At 40.1% G+C, this 17,346-nt stretch overlaps 1 protein-coding gene across 2 annotated transcripts in view; it reads left to right on the top strand.

The window, feature by feature from the left end:
• Positions 1 to 2,624: 2,624 nt before the first annotated feature.
• LOC117947721 (collagen alpha-1(II) chain-like) overlaps positions 2,625 to 17,346 on the top strand; it is a 25,323-nt gene continuing 10,601 nt past the window's right edge. Inside the window, exons 1-34 of one of the 2 annotated variants that reach the window (XM_034876898.1) lie at positions 2,625 to 2,948; positions 4,748 to 4,954; positions 6,195 to 6,211; positions 6,370 to 6,402; positions 7,180 to 7,212; positions 7,370 to 7,423; positions 7,800 to 7,892; positions 8,537 to 8,614; positions 8,900 to 8,944; positions 9,053 to 9,106; positions 9,498 to 9,551; positions 10,109 to 10,162; positions 10,263 to 10,316; positions 10,434 to 10,487; positions 10,606 to 10,650; positions 10,807 to 10,860; positions 10,999 to 11,043; positions 11,191 to 11,244; positions 11,646 to 11,744; positions 11,882 to 11,926; positions 12,036 to 12,134; positions 12,238 to 12,291; positions 12,407 to 12,514; positions 12,622 to 12,675; positions 12,826 to 12,924; positions 13,029 to 13,082; positions 13,632 to 13,730; positions 13,926 to 13,979; positions 14,096 to 14,149; positions 14,237 to 14,290; positions 14,496 to 14,549; positions 15,373 to 15,417; positions 15,672 to 15,770; positions 16,985 to 17,092. In XM_034876898.1, the coding sequence (XP_034732789.1) occupies positions 2,855 to 2,948; positions 4,748 to 4,954; positions 6,195 to 6,211; positions 6,370 to 6,402; positions 7,180 to 7,212; positions 7,370 to 7,423; positions 7,800 to 7,892; positions 8,537 to 8,614; positions 8,900 to 8,944; positions 9,053 to 9,106; positions 9,498 to 9,551; positions 10,109 to 10,162; positions 10,263 to 10,316; positions 10,434 to 10,487; positions 10,606 to 10,650; positions 10,807 to 10,860; positions 10,999 to 11,043; positions 11,191 to 11,244; positions 11,646 to 11,744; positions 11,882 to 11,926; positions 12,036 to 12,134; positions 12,238 to 12,291; positions 12,407 to 12,514; positions 12,622 to 12,675; positions 12,826 to 12,924; positions 13,029 to 13,082; positions 13,632 to 13,730; positions 13,926 to 13,979; positions 14,096 to 14,149; positions 14,237 to 14,290; positions 14,496 to 14,549; positions 15,373 to 15,417; positions 15,672 to 15,770; positions 16,985 to 17,092 (2,301 nt within the window). In that variant the 5' untranslated portion in view covers positions 2,625 to 2,854. The remainder of the gene's footprint in view (positions 2,949 to 4,747; positions 4,955 to 6,194; positions 6,212 to 6,369; positions 6,403 to 7,179; positions 7,213 to 7,369; positions 7,424 to 7,799; positions 7,893 to 8,536; positions 8,615 to 8,899; positions 8,945 to 9,052; positions 9,107 to 9,497; positions 9,552 to 10,108; positions 10,163 to 10,262; positions 10,317 to 10,433; positions 10,488 to 10,605; positions 10,651 to 10,806; positions 10,861 to 10,998; positions 11,044 to 11,190; positions 11,245 to 11,645; positions 11,745 to 11,881; positions 11,927 to 12,035; positions 12,135 to 12,237; positions 12,292 to 12,406; positions 12,515 to 12,621; positions 12,676 to 12,825; positions 12,925 to 13,028; positions 13,083 to 13,631; positions 13,731 to 13,925; positions 13,980 to 14,095; positions 14,150 to 14,236; positions 14,291 to 14,495; positions 14,550 to 15,372; positions 15,418 to 15,671; positions 15,771 to 16,984; positions 17,093 to 17,346) is intronic. The other variant, XM_034876899.1, reaches the window with a different exon arrangement.

Here is a 17,346-nt window from a genome sequence, read left to right as displayed (position 1 = left end):
CACCCTCCTTCCGTCACTGACATCTCTTCCCCTTCCCCTACCCTCAAACCAACCCCTCCTCCTTCATCCTCCTACCTTCCACACCCTTCCTCACCCACCAACCCCCATCCTCACCATGCAGCTATCCCACTGCCCTGCCATCTCGCAGCATTCCGCGGGCCGTGCACACAGAGGCCTATTGTGTGTGCTGGGAGACGGCAGAAGGCAGTATACAGTCAGAGCACCAGAGAAAAAAGGATGTGTAGAGCTGAAATGAACTCAGTATTCCTGCTGTACATTGATACAGATCTGTAGTTGCTTTGGTATTCAGTGACATTGCTGCAACATGGTTTTAAAGAGAGCAGTGGCGGATGAATGTTGAAGGACGGCTCCACAGCTCTCAGCTGTGCTCTTGTTTTGAGATTATAAATCCTCTGCACTTGTAGGATGCAATATATGGTGGCAGTCACTTCTTTAGCATCTCTAGAGTTATGTGAGTTCTGTTTCCCTCAGAGTAGCTTCCTCTGACAAGGCATAATCCACTGCTCTTTGTAGTCACTTTATTCTTTTCTGCTATGAGTTCAGGGTGGTTTGGTTTCTCTTGCTATTACTGTACTGTGCTAAACTCCTGCCTTTTTTCCAAGAGGAGCTGTTCAAGCGTACTGTACCTGTGTTAACATCTGTAATATAACAGGCTCTCAGTCATTCCCTAAGTTAAAGTCCCTTCCAGCAGTACTGCAACTTCGTCTTTCTTTACGTGAACCAGCAACAAAGACTTGACCTGACACAGCAAACTAGACCCAGTGTTAGAGCAGAATGGCACTGTATAATCCCTCTGTTGTCTAAGGGCCTTCGTTTATTTATTCAGCTGGGTAAGTGGCTGTTTAAATTCTTGAAATGTTTTTGTTGCTGGACTCATCGCTATCATAACTGGTTGTAATGTCCTGGTAAATTTGAGATTACTAAAACCAGAAGATCCTACAAAACCAGGATACTGTACTGTGCTGATCTGTCCTGTAATGATCACTCTTTATAGTCACAGAGGATGAGGACTGCAAGAAAATTGGAGTACAAGCAGGCTGCAGTGTTATACCAACTTCTTACATAAACACAATTCTAATATACCAAACAGTTCATACATCTGGTAGAAGAGAGCTTTAAATCTTTATTTCCTGTATGTGGAATGAAGGGAGCTCAGTAGAAGGTTGTGACCCTGGAATTACCGTGCCTCTCCTCATGACAAAGACGCCCTTTCAAGCCCACTCACCTGGCCTATCTAGAGAGAGGTACATGATAAAGATCACACAGACGTTTCATCACCCTTCTGGCTCAGCTTCATAATAGATAATTCTGGCATATATGTGCTAATTTATCAGGAATTTTCTATGAAGGTAAACAAATCCTGTTACAGACCTACTGGACAATTGAATTACATATGGGGAAGTGATCCTTAGACATGATTATAATATTTGTTTGCTGAATGCAGAACATTTTTAATTATATTTCCAGGAACATGTCCTTCTATGTGAGCCACAGTTGGATTGTTTTTTTAATTGGATCTCACAACCTCTTGCCAATGGTCTTGGTCCAAACAGACAATGCTCTCAGAACGTTTGACCGCAATGGGAACATTACATAACTGCACTGTGGGTTGGTCAGCTCAACACTTTACCGTTGTCTAAAGTCTGCAGATTATTTTATAATCCATGAGACTAGACTGCAACAAACAACCCTACTGACCCAGTTTTGAGTTCCTATAACCTGAGAGTTTAACTGCACATGGCATCTCATTATTTACGAGAAATTAGCACTTAGTTTTTGCCCTTGCTAGAATATTTGAGACCTCGTATATACAAAAAAATGTCAAGCTGTATCTAGCAGTCAGATGAAAGCCACAATGTTCAGTCAAGCAACACGTCTGAGAGAGTACTTCCAGTTTAGTTTCACAGCAATTAGAGGAAAACTATGTTTAATCACACAGTGATTTTGTGTCTAATATGTTTGAGTAAAAAAAAATCGACCGGAAGTATAATTCTCTTTTAAATTGTTTTGGTTTGGTTAATAAAGTTCTATTCTTGAAGATACATACATAGACATAGTAAAGATAATTTGATGAAGACAATACTATAGTTAGTCTAATCAGCTTTCAGATGAAGATCAAGCAGTAAATAACTATTTTCTTTAAACATCTAACATAATCATATGTATGTGTGCATATATGTACTCCATAACATATCTGATTTTCAGAATGCACCTTGAAAGTAGTGTGTACTCATCACTAAACTATTACTTTCATTATAGAAAATTACAAATTGAGTCATTGTAATACAGATTATTTGCCCTGAAAATCACCCAAAAAATCTGTCACCCTTGATTCAGACAGCTTTTTGGAATTAGCTGACACCCTGGCCTGTGCTGAGTCAGAGCTTGACCTGTGCTCTGCTACAAGTAGAAGCCTTTCTAAGTTGAAAGTGAAGGTGCATCTCTTGGCCTGGCCAGGCCAAGCAGGTCAAGGGAAGAAGGAGGGCTTGAGTTAAAAAAAAATAACCCTGGGAGAGTAGATGCTGCTGGATTGAAGGGGAGGGAGATGAGGTTCAGGTTTCAACCTGACAGGGGGTCTGGGGGAAGGACTGGTGTTTTGGAATATACGAAGATCCATACGAGGCACAGTGGACATAAAACCGCGGTGCTTGCCCTGACGCGGTGGGTGAAGAGTGCCAGCTGGGGCCCCGCGTTGGATTCCACTTAGGTTTTGGAGGGTTTGACTGCATGGTGCCATAAGTCTCTGGGAACACACACTTAACACACCACTGACTGAACGCCTGGTCTCATCCTTCACTTCTCACCCTAGCTACTGCATGTCTAATATTTAGACATGTTCAGCTTTGTGGACTCAAGGACTGTTCTGCTACTTGTAGCATTCCAAGTTGTTTTACTATCCGTGGTCAGATGTCAGGAAGAGGACGACCGTAAGTTGCAAGTTTTTCTTGACTCTTTTCTTTTTACTTACAAAAGAAATGCGGATCTTTATTCTGATGATATCACCAACTTTGTTTTGCCTTCCCAATCTTCTCTACCTGATGTCTCAGAAGAATAGTGAGAAGCAGATACAATGCCAATGTTGTTGATGTCAAATGAAGAACAGGAAGTGCACAACTCTTTTTTTGTGCTAAGGCCAGCATTACATGCTTTTTTACAGTTATGTAGTTGTTGATTGTTTCCAATGCATCATGTCAATCCGTCTTTCCAAATATGCCAGTCCATTTCTTTCTGTAGGAAAGGTGAGGCTGTCAAGGCACATCTGCGTGGGATGGAGGACCAGGTGAACAAGTGTCTGTTTGTCCTCACCTGGGTCCTGCTGCTCAGCCCACACTGCTGTGTTTGCTCATTCTGTAGTCCCAGTTTTCAGCAGTAGATCGGCTTAATCAGGCCTCTTGCTACATTAAATGTCTTTGGATTACTTTTTTTCTACCACTATGTGGCAGAAACACTTCTGTACGTCTGAAGATTGACATCAGGATTTATTGATTTTCGTCTTTTTCTCTTTAACTGTTTTAAAAGACATGTAAAAATATACGTAAACCTCACCTACATGATTTGGCTGGAGCTGATTCGGGGGTTTTGATGATGTGAAGTGACAGGGCCAGACAGTGCTTGACCCCAGGCTAGCAGGCTCAAAGGGTAGCGGGAAGGGAGAGCACAGCAGGGAGTCAACAGATGATGGACATACAGTTGTATTTATAGCAAGATGGACTTCACGTTAGTGCTTTCAATTCCCTCTTTTGTAGCCTTAATAAGCTTTTGGCATTACAGTAACCCATATATTGTAAAACAGAAGTGGTGGGGAAGTAGAAAGCAAATATTTCAGTTCAGGAATCAAACCTCATTGTTACATGTTTGGGCTAAGTGTCACTTTCACAAATATGCTTAAAAAAATAAATAACAGCAGTTAGTAGGCCCAGCCCTAAACTATGTATACCTTAAACAAATCACCCATTCTTAATTCCCCAAAGTGTTTGCACTGCTTCTGACACCGCCATGGGATACAGATGGAGAAATTTAGAAGGACCCAGTGTTTACTTAAGGCAGCAGCTTGTCAATTGGACACAGTACCCTGTAAGAGAGGTTCATTCATAAGAGCAGGAGAGCAGACCTGCAGGTTAAATATACTCAGCCAAATATACTCAGCCAACAACGTGAAATACCTCAACTAGCGCTTCAGACACAGCTGTTAACTGCGGCTCTTGTTGACATCACATTTTATGCTGCTATAAAAATCTCCATACGAAAACTTGGAGCATTTTCTCGCCTGCTCAATGAGTTATACAGTACAGCTACTGATTTGTACCAGGGTAAGGAACAAAGAACTTTCTATTCATGAACATCATGCAATCACACTCGTATGTTTTATCGTGTCATGCTGTTTTTTTGAATGTGACTTTTTGTGCACTCTGCAGCACTTTACGAAGTGTTCAGAGCTGTTATTTGATACAGGATAACTTTTATCTTTCTCTTTCCTCCTTTATTCACTAACCACTCCTCCATCTTACCCCCCACACTGCTATTACTCCTCCCCTTTTCTTGCCATGCCTTTTGACCCCCTTTCATCCTCTTACTCCCACTTCCTTCTCTTTTTTAACATCTGCTTTTCCAACCCTCAACACTGTATAAACCTCAATTCCTTTTCCTATCTGATTCTCTCTTGAACCATCCTCTCTTTCTTCCTTCTCTGTCCACCTGCCACGCGCCCCCTGCTGGCCACCTACAGAGGAAGCAGGTGGCTGCATCCAGGACGGCCAGCAGTATAATGATAAGGATGTGTGGAAGCCCGAGCCGTGTCGTATCTGTGTGTGTGACAGCGGAGCGGTTCTGTGTGATGAGATAATCTGCGAGGAGATCAAAGAATGTGCCAACCCTCTCATCCCATCTGGAGAGTGCTGTCCCATCTGCCCTGCTGATGCCAGTGCCCCCATTGGTTGTAATTTATTTATTCAAATACCCATAAATAAATTACTTTTTTAGCTTGCATTTATCTTACCCTGGCTTACACTTTTGAATGGGGAACTGCCTTAGGATCTAAATAGTGTGCCTGATTGGAGCAGCAGCAGTCACTGATCTATTGATTTGGCTGTTATAAAACATTTTACTTTCATCATTTTGAATAAGTCAGTAACATTAATGATGTTCCCGATTCCAAAGTGGCCCTCTACATGCTTGGTTTGGATGGAGACCATATAAGCCACATTGTCAGGATCTCTTATTCCCAATGAAAGCCTTTTCCATGAAGAATTGGATGAATCCTGAGATGTGTTGTCTGGTTCTCACCTAAACCTGTAGAGACACTTTCTGCTTTTTTACCTCATGACTAAGATGAAGCCTGCATCCACACTGAGCCTCAACTCAATGATTTAATGGACTCATTTGGACATCTTCTACAACATAAAGTTGTCCTCAGAGAGGGACCAAAGTCTTTTATGTCATGTCAGGACTCTATAAAGGAACCTGTCAAAGGTTCAAACCTTGTCAGGAGCAACTGTAGTCCGGTGGCGTCCTAAGAGACCTCCTGGTGAATGAAAATGACAATGATTTTAACTTATTTATCTAATCAAATTGATACAAAGCTGTTAAAAAGATAACATATACAGGTGTGTTTTTGTATATACCAAAAGGTTAATATACCCAAATCACAACTTTAGGTGACATCTGAGGTCTTGTTCAGTTGTGGATTATCCAGGCCATCAGGAAAAGAATACGTTTAAGATTACTGAAACATAAATTCATTCCCTCATGTTTGGTATAAATTTACACAATATATAACATTATCAAAAAGCTTACTGGCACTGGCTGCCATGCTTTATTTAATAAGTTATGCTTGGCTGTTAAAGCTTGCTTACCTTTTTCTTACTTTCACTATTTTGCTTTAATGATTGGACATAAATACATTATTCTTGTCTCCTAGTCCATGTTTGCTTTGGCTTCATCCCTCTTGGAGTCACATTTCACCATTTATACTGCATAATCTGGATGGGTTCTTTGCCTCTGGGTCTGGTGAATGGTTTTTGATCACTTTAGCATTGTTAGATTTGCTTGCAGGTCTCCTTTCCTAAGAATCACAAACTAGGATTCAAAGCAATCAAGTGTCTGAGTTGTTTGTACTTGTACACGTTTAATGTTTTGTTCTTTTTCCTCCCCTTCAAACATCCATCTGAACACAGAAACGATTGGTGCTAAGGTGAGGCAGTAGGTTGACTGATATCCATTCACTCAACAAGTAACAGTATGCAAACATTATACAATAACATTTTCTTATAAAAGCTGAAGCTTGAAGTAGTTTGTTTCTCAGTAAAGTTGTTTAGCCCACTGATATCCCGTCTTTCTCTTATCAATCAGGGCCAGAAAGGTGAACCAGGAGAGATTGCAGATGTAAGTATGAATCCTCTGCAGGGAAGTAATGTCTCATTGTTGTACTGAAAACGTCCACTCTAAACTGCTTCAAACACAAACTCATTACCTGCCCGAGTGTTCATTTAGCTCAGACAACAAATTTTGCTTCTCTGGTGCTTTTATTTGGAATACATAATTACAGACTTTTGTTTTCTTGTATAGGATCTTTATATATCCTTCATTGTGCTCAATCATTTACGTAACAATTATCTATACAATGCAAACATATCTCAAGTACTTGAGAGGTTTGTTGAATGTGACATTTCTCTCTTGACTTTTTGAGTTATTTTCAAACGCTGAACAAGTGTAGTTATTTGTTATTCATTGATAATCCCACTTTTTCTTGAGATTTAAACATTTTGGATCATAGCGTGGTAGTTTCTCGCTGGCTAACTACAATGTCCCACAATCCCTCATTGAACTTTCTATTACATGAGGAAAAACCCCACATTCCTTGGACATAATGAACCCTATCAAATCCTCTTAGATCCTATCAGCAACTTTGCTGCAAGTGCACATGTCGGATGAACAAAGTCAGTCCATTTCCAGAGGTTAAGAGGAGGTGATGTTTTTGACAAAACTTGTCCTGTCAAACTAAATCTTCATCAGATTAGTTTGATGTCCACCTCCTACAACGCTGGAATGTTCTCTAATTTGAGTTGTTCAGAAACTGGTCCAACTGGAAACAACATGAGAGATTGGTTCTGTAATGAAAATGAGTCATTTGCAAAATCTTTTTTATTGCCCTTTGTGCAGGTTGTCGGGCCAAAGGGACCACCAGGCCCTATGGTAAATACTATACATTTTTATTCATTTTATTGAGATTAAAAGGGGACATTTCTTTGTTTATTATATTATTTCTACACTACAATAATGTGTTTTTGCTCTGAATAGTTATGGCCATCCTTGGAATCTTACTGAGACAAATAGATTTTTTTTTTTGCAGGGCCCCCCAGGTGAGCAGGGAGTACGTGGAGAAGCTGGCGCAAAGGGTGATAAGGTAAGAGAAAACACACTGTGCCCAAAAAACACCATCACCATCTTCTCCACCGATCTACTCAGTATATCATTTAGAAGAAATTGTCTGCTATTAATGTGTGATTTCAGACTTGGTCTACCAAATATTAGTTCAAGCAACAACAGTTCTGATCAGTCTAATAATTGATCTAACAGAATTCTTTATAGTGTGAGCTTGCAGTGTTTTAATTACTCGTGTGAAGGAACATCAAAATATAATCATCATGCAACAGATATGAGGCTTCTTCAACCAATGTTTGGTTGTAAAAGGCATTGATTAAAAAAACACATCTGACCTGAAATCTTCTTTAGTACTCCTGATGAACTTGGAGAAAATCACCTTCTCTGTTTTTCCCTAGGGAAATGCAGGACCTCGTGGAAGAGATGGTGAGCCTGGCACCCCTGGGAACCCAGGACCCGCTGGCCCACCCGGACCACCAGGACTTGGAGGGGTGAGTCTGAGGGAACTTCTGCAACACATGATAAACAGTTTAACAAAACCACCTTTTCTCCTCAAATTTAAGTCCCAACAGCACATTGTTAATCCCATATCACGTATAACACAATGGTAGGAAGAAACATTTAAAACAGAGGTCTAAATATATAGAGAGGACTTAATGGTAAATTGTTGATATAAATCACAAGCATTATTTATGTCTTTAGCATCACTAAACCCATTGTGTTCTCTACTATTGCAAATTACAGGGTGCATTGAACTGATGAATGAATGAATGAATGTCTGTGCTTCCTTTGAGACTTCTTCTGCCACATTTGTCTTGTTCATTAGAGGAATCTCAAAATGAGTTCATTCGCTTTTGATTCAAAAAAGGAAGAGGGAAGCATGTGAAGGCACACTACTGTCCTAAATGGACTGCAGTTTACTTGTATAGTATTCTTTTACAGAATCATGAAGGGTAAAAATAGTGAGTTACTTTAGCAGGCAAATGTATGCTTCCTATTTTCTTTCATGGCAACTGAACTACCAGAATTGTCCTTCACTTGCTGCTTTGTGTAATGACCTACTAAGCCCCAGCAGCTCAGCCAGGATAAACTATCCTAATTGACTCTCAGTCTCTGTCTGTTTTGTGTTTTACAGAATTTTGCTGCTCAGATGGCTGGAGGTTTTGATGAGAAGGCTGGAGGTGCTCAGATGGGTGTGATGCAGGGACCAATGGTAAGTAGTGCTGTTCACAGTGAACATTTCTCACAGGATCAGTGTATGTGTATGTTTTTGGTATATAAACATTTCTATCTCTCATAATGAAAAAACAACAAAACCTCATTATAACAATAAGCTTGTCTTAGAGTTGCTGCTGAAGAGAAGTGTAAATAATAATCATTGCAATGCTGCCACCTTGTGGTCTAGTGTTTTCACTCCAACACATAGATTTCAAGCTACTTCTTAGATTAATTTGTCACACTTAAAACATTATCTGAATGTCTTGTGTTTCTCTTTCAGGGTCCTATGGGACCTCGTGGCCCCCCTGGACCTAGTGGAGCTCCTGTAAGTACATGCATTACAGCACTAATCAAACAGCTACTGTACAAATATGCAGAGGAGAATTGTTGGCATAAATTAATACATTATTTGCATTTTTATTTGTACCTATAGGGACCACAGGGTTTCCAAGGTAGCCCTGGAGAGGCTGGAGAGCCTGGCCCAGCTGTAAGTATTAACACATATCCCAGAATGCATCTATGCGACCGACAGACTGATTTCATACTATACTGCTCACATTTGCTGTAATGTTTAGGTTTTACCAACAGCACCTACTTCCACGGAAGCATATGCTCATTATAAAATTGTTATAAACATATTTAAATAAATAAATATCTATCTATCATATATAAGTCTATTGCTGTTTGACTTCTCTCACTCAGTAAAATTCATTGACACCGTCACCAAATTTAGCTAAAAATGTAATGCAACAGCTGGAAAGTGTAAAGGCAGTGTTTGCATTTTGCATCCCAAAGTCTGTAACTATGACTTTGTAATAATCTTTGGATCAATGAGATGACTGATACTTAGGGTTAATCTGTGTGTGTTTTTAAAACAGGGAGCACTGGGACCTCGTGGACCACCTGGACCTTCTGGAAAACCTGGAAGTGATGTGAGTGTCAAGGCTTCATTTACTAATTATTTTATTGACCAACTTTTCTTATCTTGTGAATATTATTGCTTTCTATTTTTAGTGTTACTTTTGGGTATTTTATTTCCATTTTCCATTCCTGTTTTAACCATGTACCTTTGTTTTGTAAAGTTCTGTATAAATAAAGTTTATTATTAGTATTATTATCTTCGTACCCACTGCATATTAAATCATAAGTGCAAAACCTACACAGGTCAACGCAAACCACATTTTTTTTAAGAACAGAGTAAAACATTTGATGTAATAAAGTTATTCTCTTATGTCCCAAGGAATAATGTTAACATTTTACTTTATTGCCTTACTATTATTTTACAATGATACTTGACTTGATCAAACATATACACATCTTTTGTATAAGTTCCCTACCCCTTTCACCATATGTACCACTAGGGGGCACTCTCTTTCTCCTAGCAGTACTGGTGCAGTACATCTTTCCTCTAAGGTGCAGTTACACTGTATCAAGCAGCTGCTGTACACTGCTTGGAGAAATACTCATCCCACTTCCTGTTTGTTTCTAGGGCGAAGCTGGTAAACCAGGAAAAGCTGGTGAGCGTGGACCTGCAGGGCCTCAGGTGACTACCTTCAGGATTACAGCATATATCAAAGTCAGGAGAAGAAAACAGAGATGAGATGTTTTTGTCATGTAAAAATGTGGTGATTTTGTATTTTTAGGGAGCTCGTGGATTCCCTGGAACTCCTGGACTTCCTGGAATCAAAGGACACAGAGTGAGTTTTAACATTTACTGCTAAACAAAAGCAGCAGAACAAATTATGCTCTTTTATTACACCTGAAGACTAATTGATGTGTGAGGTGCTGATGAGTCCCGTTATGTTTTCCTGTAGGGTCATCCTGGTCTGGATGGAGCTAAGGGAGAAACTGGTGCCGCAGGAGCCAAGGTAAAACCACCACATGTATCTTTTGTGCAATAACATAACCAAATTATAATTGATTAGCAACTTCTTTAATTGTTTTTTGCTCACTTCTTCTAATTTTTCTGATTGTTGTTCCCATCAGGGCGAGTCTGGTTCTGCAGGGGAGAACGGCGCCCCTGGACCCATGGTGAGACTCCAGGGCTTTATCTGGTCTGTCAAATGAATACAGTAACAGAATGGGATGCTGAAGAAGATAAATACTTGTTTTGTAAATTACAGCTACTGTATACTGTGTGTTCCATAATAGTCAAGATAAACTGAACAGTTGTATCTTCTGTCGTAGGGCCCACGTGGTCTTCCTGGTGAGAGGGGGCGTTCTGGAGCTGCTGGATCTGCAGTGAGTAACAAACTCATGGCTGCTCCAATCCACTGAGCATCACTATTTTTTTGTTTTCTGTACAATGTTTGTAACAACTTTAAGAAGCATACAATGTTATGGTCCCTTCATTGACCATCCTGTCTTATTACTCCTCAGGGTGCCCGTGGAAATGATGGTTTGCCTGGTCCCGCTGGTCCACCTGTGAGTATCATAGTTCCCACTTTGTATTCAATTCATTCAATTGATTTTCCTTTTGTAATCTTGTTTAGGTGGTTATGCCTTTGATAACACAAGCAACAAATGGATGAGACATGCACCCTAACCTGCAGATTATTGTTCTGTCAACAGGGGCCTGTTGGTCCTGCTGGAGCTCCAGGTTTCCCAGGATCTCCAGGAGCCAAGGTTTGTGCACATCACATTATCATGAACTACCACTAAAATTTGCAACCAAAAAAGCCTGGGGATTGTCATTTAACTGCAGCCACAGGTTCTACTTTATTACTCAGTTAGTTCTTCCTAAAGTAGTTGATCTCTCTTTATTTTAGTCCAGTTTGTTGGAAGAAAAACACTCAAATTTCAATTTAAGTATATTCTACAAACCACTCTACAATCTTCTCAAGAAAGACAAATATGAATTAGTAGTTATGTCAAATTGAGTTAACCTACTTAGAATTATACATATGGGAACATATAAGAACATACAACACATATGTGCTACATGAAGGAACACATGTTGGCTTCATAGGTAAATGATAAATTACTTTTTTTCTCATTCTAATCATAAATGAATTGTTTCCTGTCAGGGAGAAGCTGGTCCTACTGGAGCCCGTGGATCTGAAGGTGCACAGGGACCCCGCGGAGAGGGCGGTACTCCAGGATCTCCCGGACCTGCCGGAGCATCGGTTTGTTTAACCTCACTAATCCAGATCATGCCGATTTTAATTTACTCATACAACGGTACCATTCTTACACTGTGCTTCTTTTCTGTTAATATTTTGTCAACACAATGTGACGCATTGCTTCTTCTCTTCATATGTAGGGTAACCCCGGTACTGATGGTATTCCCGGAGCTAAAGGATCTGCTGTAAGTCCTCTCTCTGTAGAGTCCTAAACTACCTTATGATTATTTATAATTCATTAAAATTACAGTTTGACTTTATTCTGATATGTTGTTGTTTCTTTCTTCCTTGAAGGGTGCTTCTGGTATTGCTGGTGCTCCTGGATTCCCCGGCCCCCGTGGCCCACCTGGACCACAGGGAGCTACAGGACCTCTGGGGCCAAAGGGACAGTCTGTAAGTCACTTGGGAATAATCTAAAACTATGTGAACACCTCAATACACTGTTTGTGTTATGATTATTCATTGTTGTGGTTTTCTTCTTTCTTGCCATACCTAGGGAGACCCTGGTCTTCCTGGATTCAAAGGTGAAGCTGGACCAAAGGGAGAGCTTGTGAGTTGTCTGGACTTGTTTTTCAGTGATTTTTGACTATATATTCCATAATAATTGTAATACATCTTTTAGAATTAGACTACAGAGATTTACTTACATGTCTTAATTCTCCCAGGGCCCCCTTGGTCCTCAAGGTCCTCCTGGCCCTGCTGGTGAAGAAGGCAAGAGAGGTGCAAGAGGAGAGCCTGGAACTGCTGGACCACTTGGACCTCCAGGAGAGAGAGTAAGTCATCTGGATGTACAATAACATTGGAAAAAAGTGACATAAGGAAGTAGTTGTTGCTATTGTATGGCCAATCTAATCAAATGTATTTCTGTGATTCTTTCCAGGGAGCTCCTGGTAACCGTGGTTTCCCAGGTCAAGATGGTCTTGCTGGTGCTAAGGTGGGTCCTTGTTTCACCTCAATGACACCGTCAACATGTCGATTTAATCTAAATACTGCAGCACCAGAAAGATGCTGCTTTGGTCATAACACGAGCTGCCATATCTCTAGCAGACTGATGTTGAACTGACTGATGTCTTATCTTCCTCAGGGTGCTCCTGGTGACCGTGGTGTTCCTGGTGCTGCTGGGCCCAAAGGTGCTACTGGAGACCCTGGACGCACAGGAGAGTCAGGTCTCCCCGGCGCGAGAGTGAGTCACAACAGTCACACAGTGACTTTAGTGTGGTTGCTTTGATCTGATTGATTTTGTCGAGATTTGTCCCACCTCTTGAATGATGTCTTTGCCTCTCATAGGGTCTTACCGGCCGTCCCGGAGATGCTGGTCCTCAAGGCAAAGTTGGACCCTCTGTGAGTACAATGATAATCCTGAAGTGGTGCTTCCTGTCATGCTTAAGAACAGTTGTGCGTGTTTCAGTTCTGAAATGATACAAGGGATTTTAAAAGATCACAAGCAAAAGAAATGACTATTAGTAGCAGTTTGCTTTGTTATGGTATGCTGGTGTCAAAATGTATATACATTTTCCTGAACAGCCATATGCACATAAAGGTAAAAATGTACCTTACAAATGTACTTTTACAATTAGAGATACTGAAAAAATACAGCCGCTGACACATTCAAAGTGGCTCCCCAGCTGCATTTTAAGCAGAACAGTACTTAGAAATATGACAAAAATACAGCACGTGTTTATGAAAACAAGAAACATCAACCACAACGCTTATCACTGAACACTGAAGTTCTGAAATAAAAGCCTTGTATTGAACCTTTTTTGTGTGTGCACCCTAATATAATAATATTGTGTGCAAGCTTAGCATATAAAATGAGCACTTTCAAGTTTTACCTCACAAGTTGTTATTTCTGGGTTTCAATGCTAATTTCTTACCTCGTGCCTTTGACAGGGTGCTTCTGGTGAGGATGGTCGCCCAGGCCCACCCGGCCCTCAGGGAGCCCGTGGACAGCCAGGAGTGATGGGATTCCCTGGACCAAAGGGAGCCAATGTGAGTCGAGCATAGGAACACAAAGGGTGTCTTCATACAGCATAATGAAAACCTGATAAAATAGTCTAAATGCATCCATGTCTAGCTTTTTTGTAGCCAAATATCACTACCAATAGCACTACTGTTGTTTACCTTGTAGCCCTGCAATGCAGAGATACTCACTATGGATCATTTACTGTGATTTCTCTCCAACAGGGTGAAGCTGGAAAGGCAGGAGAGAAAGGTCTTGTGGGTCGCCCTGGTCTGAGAGTGAGTACATTTTCTCCATAAATACTTTACACTCTGAAAAACACAACCTTAGAATTGGATTGATAATTTCTTTGTCTCCAGATCACTTTTTCATAATTGAAATACTCTCTGAACAGGGTCTGTCTGGAAAAGATGGTGAGACTGGACCTGCTGGACCTCCTGGCCCTTCTGTGAGTATTTCAGCGTGATCACATGTTGTGAGATATGTCTTCTGTGATAAGTCCTGGACTGATTCCCTGTGTTTGGGTCTATCACAGGGACCTGCTGGAGAGAGAGGAGAGCAAGGACAGCCTGGACCCCCTGGCTTCCAGGTGAGCTTATCTTTCTCATCAAATAACGCATCACACTCTGGAAAACAAAAAAAATCAATATCATATTTGTATCATTGATTTTCAGTATGAGTTCAAACTTTGGATATAATTAAGTGTTGGACAGAGAATTATTCAGGAAGACAGCAGACTTAGTAAGTAATTATCTAGATATGATATACCCAATCCCTTTGCTTTTGTTGAACAGGGTCTGCCTGGACCGTCTGGTTCCCCAGGAGAGGCTGGAAAACCTGGAGACATGGTGAGCGAGACTTACTAACAAACCTGTTACTCGGGATTTGTTGCATCTGTAGGTGTATTGTTGACGTCAAACTCCTTCAACCCGCAGGACACAGACTATAAGTAAACGAGAGCTTGTATTGTACAACCCACATGCCAAATTATGTTTTTTTTAAGTATTCACCCCACTCCTGGAAATAACAGCATTACGTAGAAATGAAGGGAGTGAAAGAGTTAAAGACAAGCTAAAACAGTCTCTGGTTCAAGACGGTAAAAATAACTCGGTGTATTTGCGTATCAAAAAGATATATCCCAGTTTTTATCAGCAGCTGGTTGCCTTTTCTTACCTGACTCATTTGTTTTTGTAATTTATGTGAAGGGTAACTGCTGTAACATTGCATTCTAATATCTAAAAGCAATATGCCAAGGTAAATATCTTGGTCATCTAAATCTAATCAGTTAACATTTCTTACTTTTTGTATTTCATTTTTGCACCGCTTTTTCAAGTTGATCCATATCTAAGTTGCTTCACTGTCATACAGGGGAAATCAAACTAAAAGCTGAAAATACAAAATATTTTAAAGTTTGTGAATGAGGATCTCTGTGTAAAAGCCTCATTACTCACTGCAGTTTTTTTAGCCTAGATAAATGACTTTCAATTGCATCGCAACATTTGCAATTGAAGTTGTATTTAGTTATACGATTGATTGTTTTCGCTTTTTATACTAGGACTAACAATAAAAACTCAGCAGAAGTTTTACGATATATAAGTTTATATAAGTGTAACAGTTGCAATGTAACTTTCAAAAACAGGAATATAACTGTGCTCTCTTCTCTGTGTCCAGGGTGTTTCTGGAGAGGCTGGAAGTCCTGGTGCTGTCGGACCCAGAGTGAGTTTCCATGTTAAAGCTTCACATCTTCATTTCCAATGATTTCAAAGCAAAGTGTAATTTCAAGTATGACAATTACGTATGTGTTGGTGACACATACTGTTCATACATGAAAAATACAACTTATTTATGTTGGTATGGTTTCATTCATTGAGACCTGGGTTTTATCATTCTGGTACATTTGAGCACTCCTCTCAGTTATTGCTACCATTCCTATTTTCGCCTGTTGATACCGTTTCTTTGTCTCCTAACAGGGTGAACGTGGTTTCCCTGGTGAGCGGGGTGGTGCTGGAGCTCAGGGTCTTCAGGGACCTCGTGGACTTCCTGGAACACCTGGAACCGATGGACCCAAGGTTAGTGTATGACTTTGATATCGTTTTTATTTTTAGAATCAAATTGGCGCTCTGAGGCATTTCTGATTCCATAAGAACAAAATTGGTTCAAGGTGGACTTCTTGTCCTCTGATTGGCTAGTAATTGTTGCCTTTCTTGGTTGGGTTGGATAGGTTTAGACGAGAGGAGTGACATTGGTTAGGGATTAGGGTTAGAAACTCAGGGTAAACCAATTGAAGGCAGAGTAGGGCGGGTGATACCTTCACCATCCTTGGTAAATAAATACGGCATCTGGCACATAACCCCCTGTCTAACACAGTGTGTTGTTTTAACATTTTTAATTTTGTAGTGATTAAACAAACAAGATATAACATGATAATTAGTGAGATTTAGAGGTGCTGGTAGGTCCATTTTGTTACCTTTGTTTTACCAGGCTAGCTGTTTTCTCCTGTTTCCAGTCTTTATGCTAAGCTAAGCTAACTGGCTGGCTGTAGCTTTATATTTTACCGTACATATAAAAGTGGTTTTACCTTCTAATTTACTTCTAATTTAAAAACTATATCAATATGTGTATTTCCCAAAACATCAAATTACTCCCAAAAAATGAATGAAGTATTAAACTATCTGAATCTATCTGTTCTATCCATTCATTCCTTGGTGAATATGTTGGTCATGAACCTGCAGCTTTGGTCAAGTTCTCATTTTTGAGAAATTTTGAGGAATTTTAGATCAATAATGAACTTAAAATAGGATTTTTTGGCATACTTTTTATAAACAGTTATTTTTAAAGAAAAAGAGGACCAGCATATTACCACAGTGGAATTAAAATGAGAGAAGAACAGACCTTCCCATTCAAATCAACATAGCAGGATGGTGACTGTTGTAGCATGCTAACTCATTCTAATCCTATGGTCAGTGCACAGGGCTGAGCAGTATTTTCTTTGGGAATAGTCAAATGACCAATGCAAAAAGTTCAATGTCTGTTCAATTCAATTCAATTTTATTTATAGTATCAATTCATAACAAGAGTTATCTCAAGACACTATACAGATAGACCACACTCCAGAATTTACAAGGACCCAACAGTTCTAGTAGTCTCCTCCAGAGCAGGCAACAGTGCGACTGTTCTACTCTGATTCTATTTCTAGGGTCCCCACTCAGTTTCAATTTGTTCATAAGATACTAGTAGATATGAAAGATTTGTACTGACAACTAATCTCCTAATTCTAATTCAGGGAGCCATTGGACCAGCTGGTGCGGCTGGACCCCAGGGACCCCCCGGCCTGCAGGGTATGCCTGGAGAGAGAGGAACTGGTGGTATCCCAGGACCCAAGGGAGACAGAGTGAGTAGCGGATTCTTTTGTCAAAATGGAATTTTATATTAATATTATGAATTATTTCATGAGTTAAATACATACATACCGTATGATCAGTGGACGAAGAAGTATTTAGATCCTTTACTTAAGTAAAAGTACTAAAAGTCCGTAAAAGTACGTAAGTACTTTAGTAAGTAAGTACTAATGTTTCCAATTGTTTGACTTCTGATCTTCTACAGATTGTGAACACATCTCTTCTTTCAGGTATCTTTCCACAGGCC

Source organism: Etheostoma cragini, chromosome 7 (assembly GCF_013103735.1).
Source record: "Etheostoma cragini isolate CJK2018 chromosome 7, CSU_Ecrag_1.0, whole genome shotgun sequence".
Lineage (NCBI taxonomy): Eukaryota > Metazoa > Chordata > Actinopteri > Perciformes > Percidae > Etheostoma > Etheostoma cragini.
This window is presented reverse-complemented; position numbering and strand designations above follow the sequence as displayed.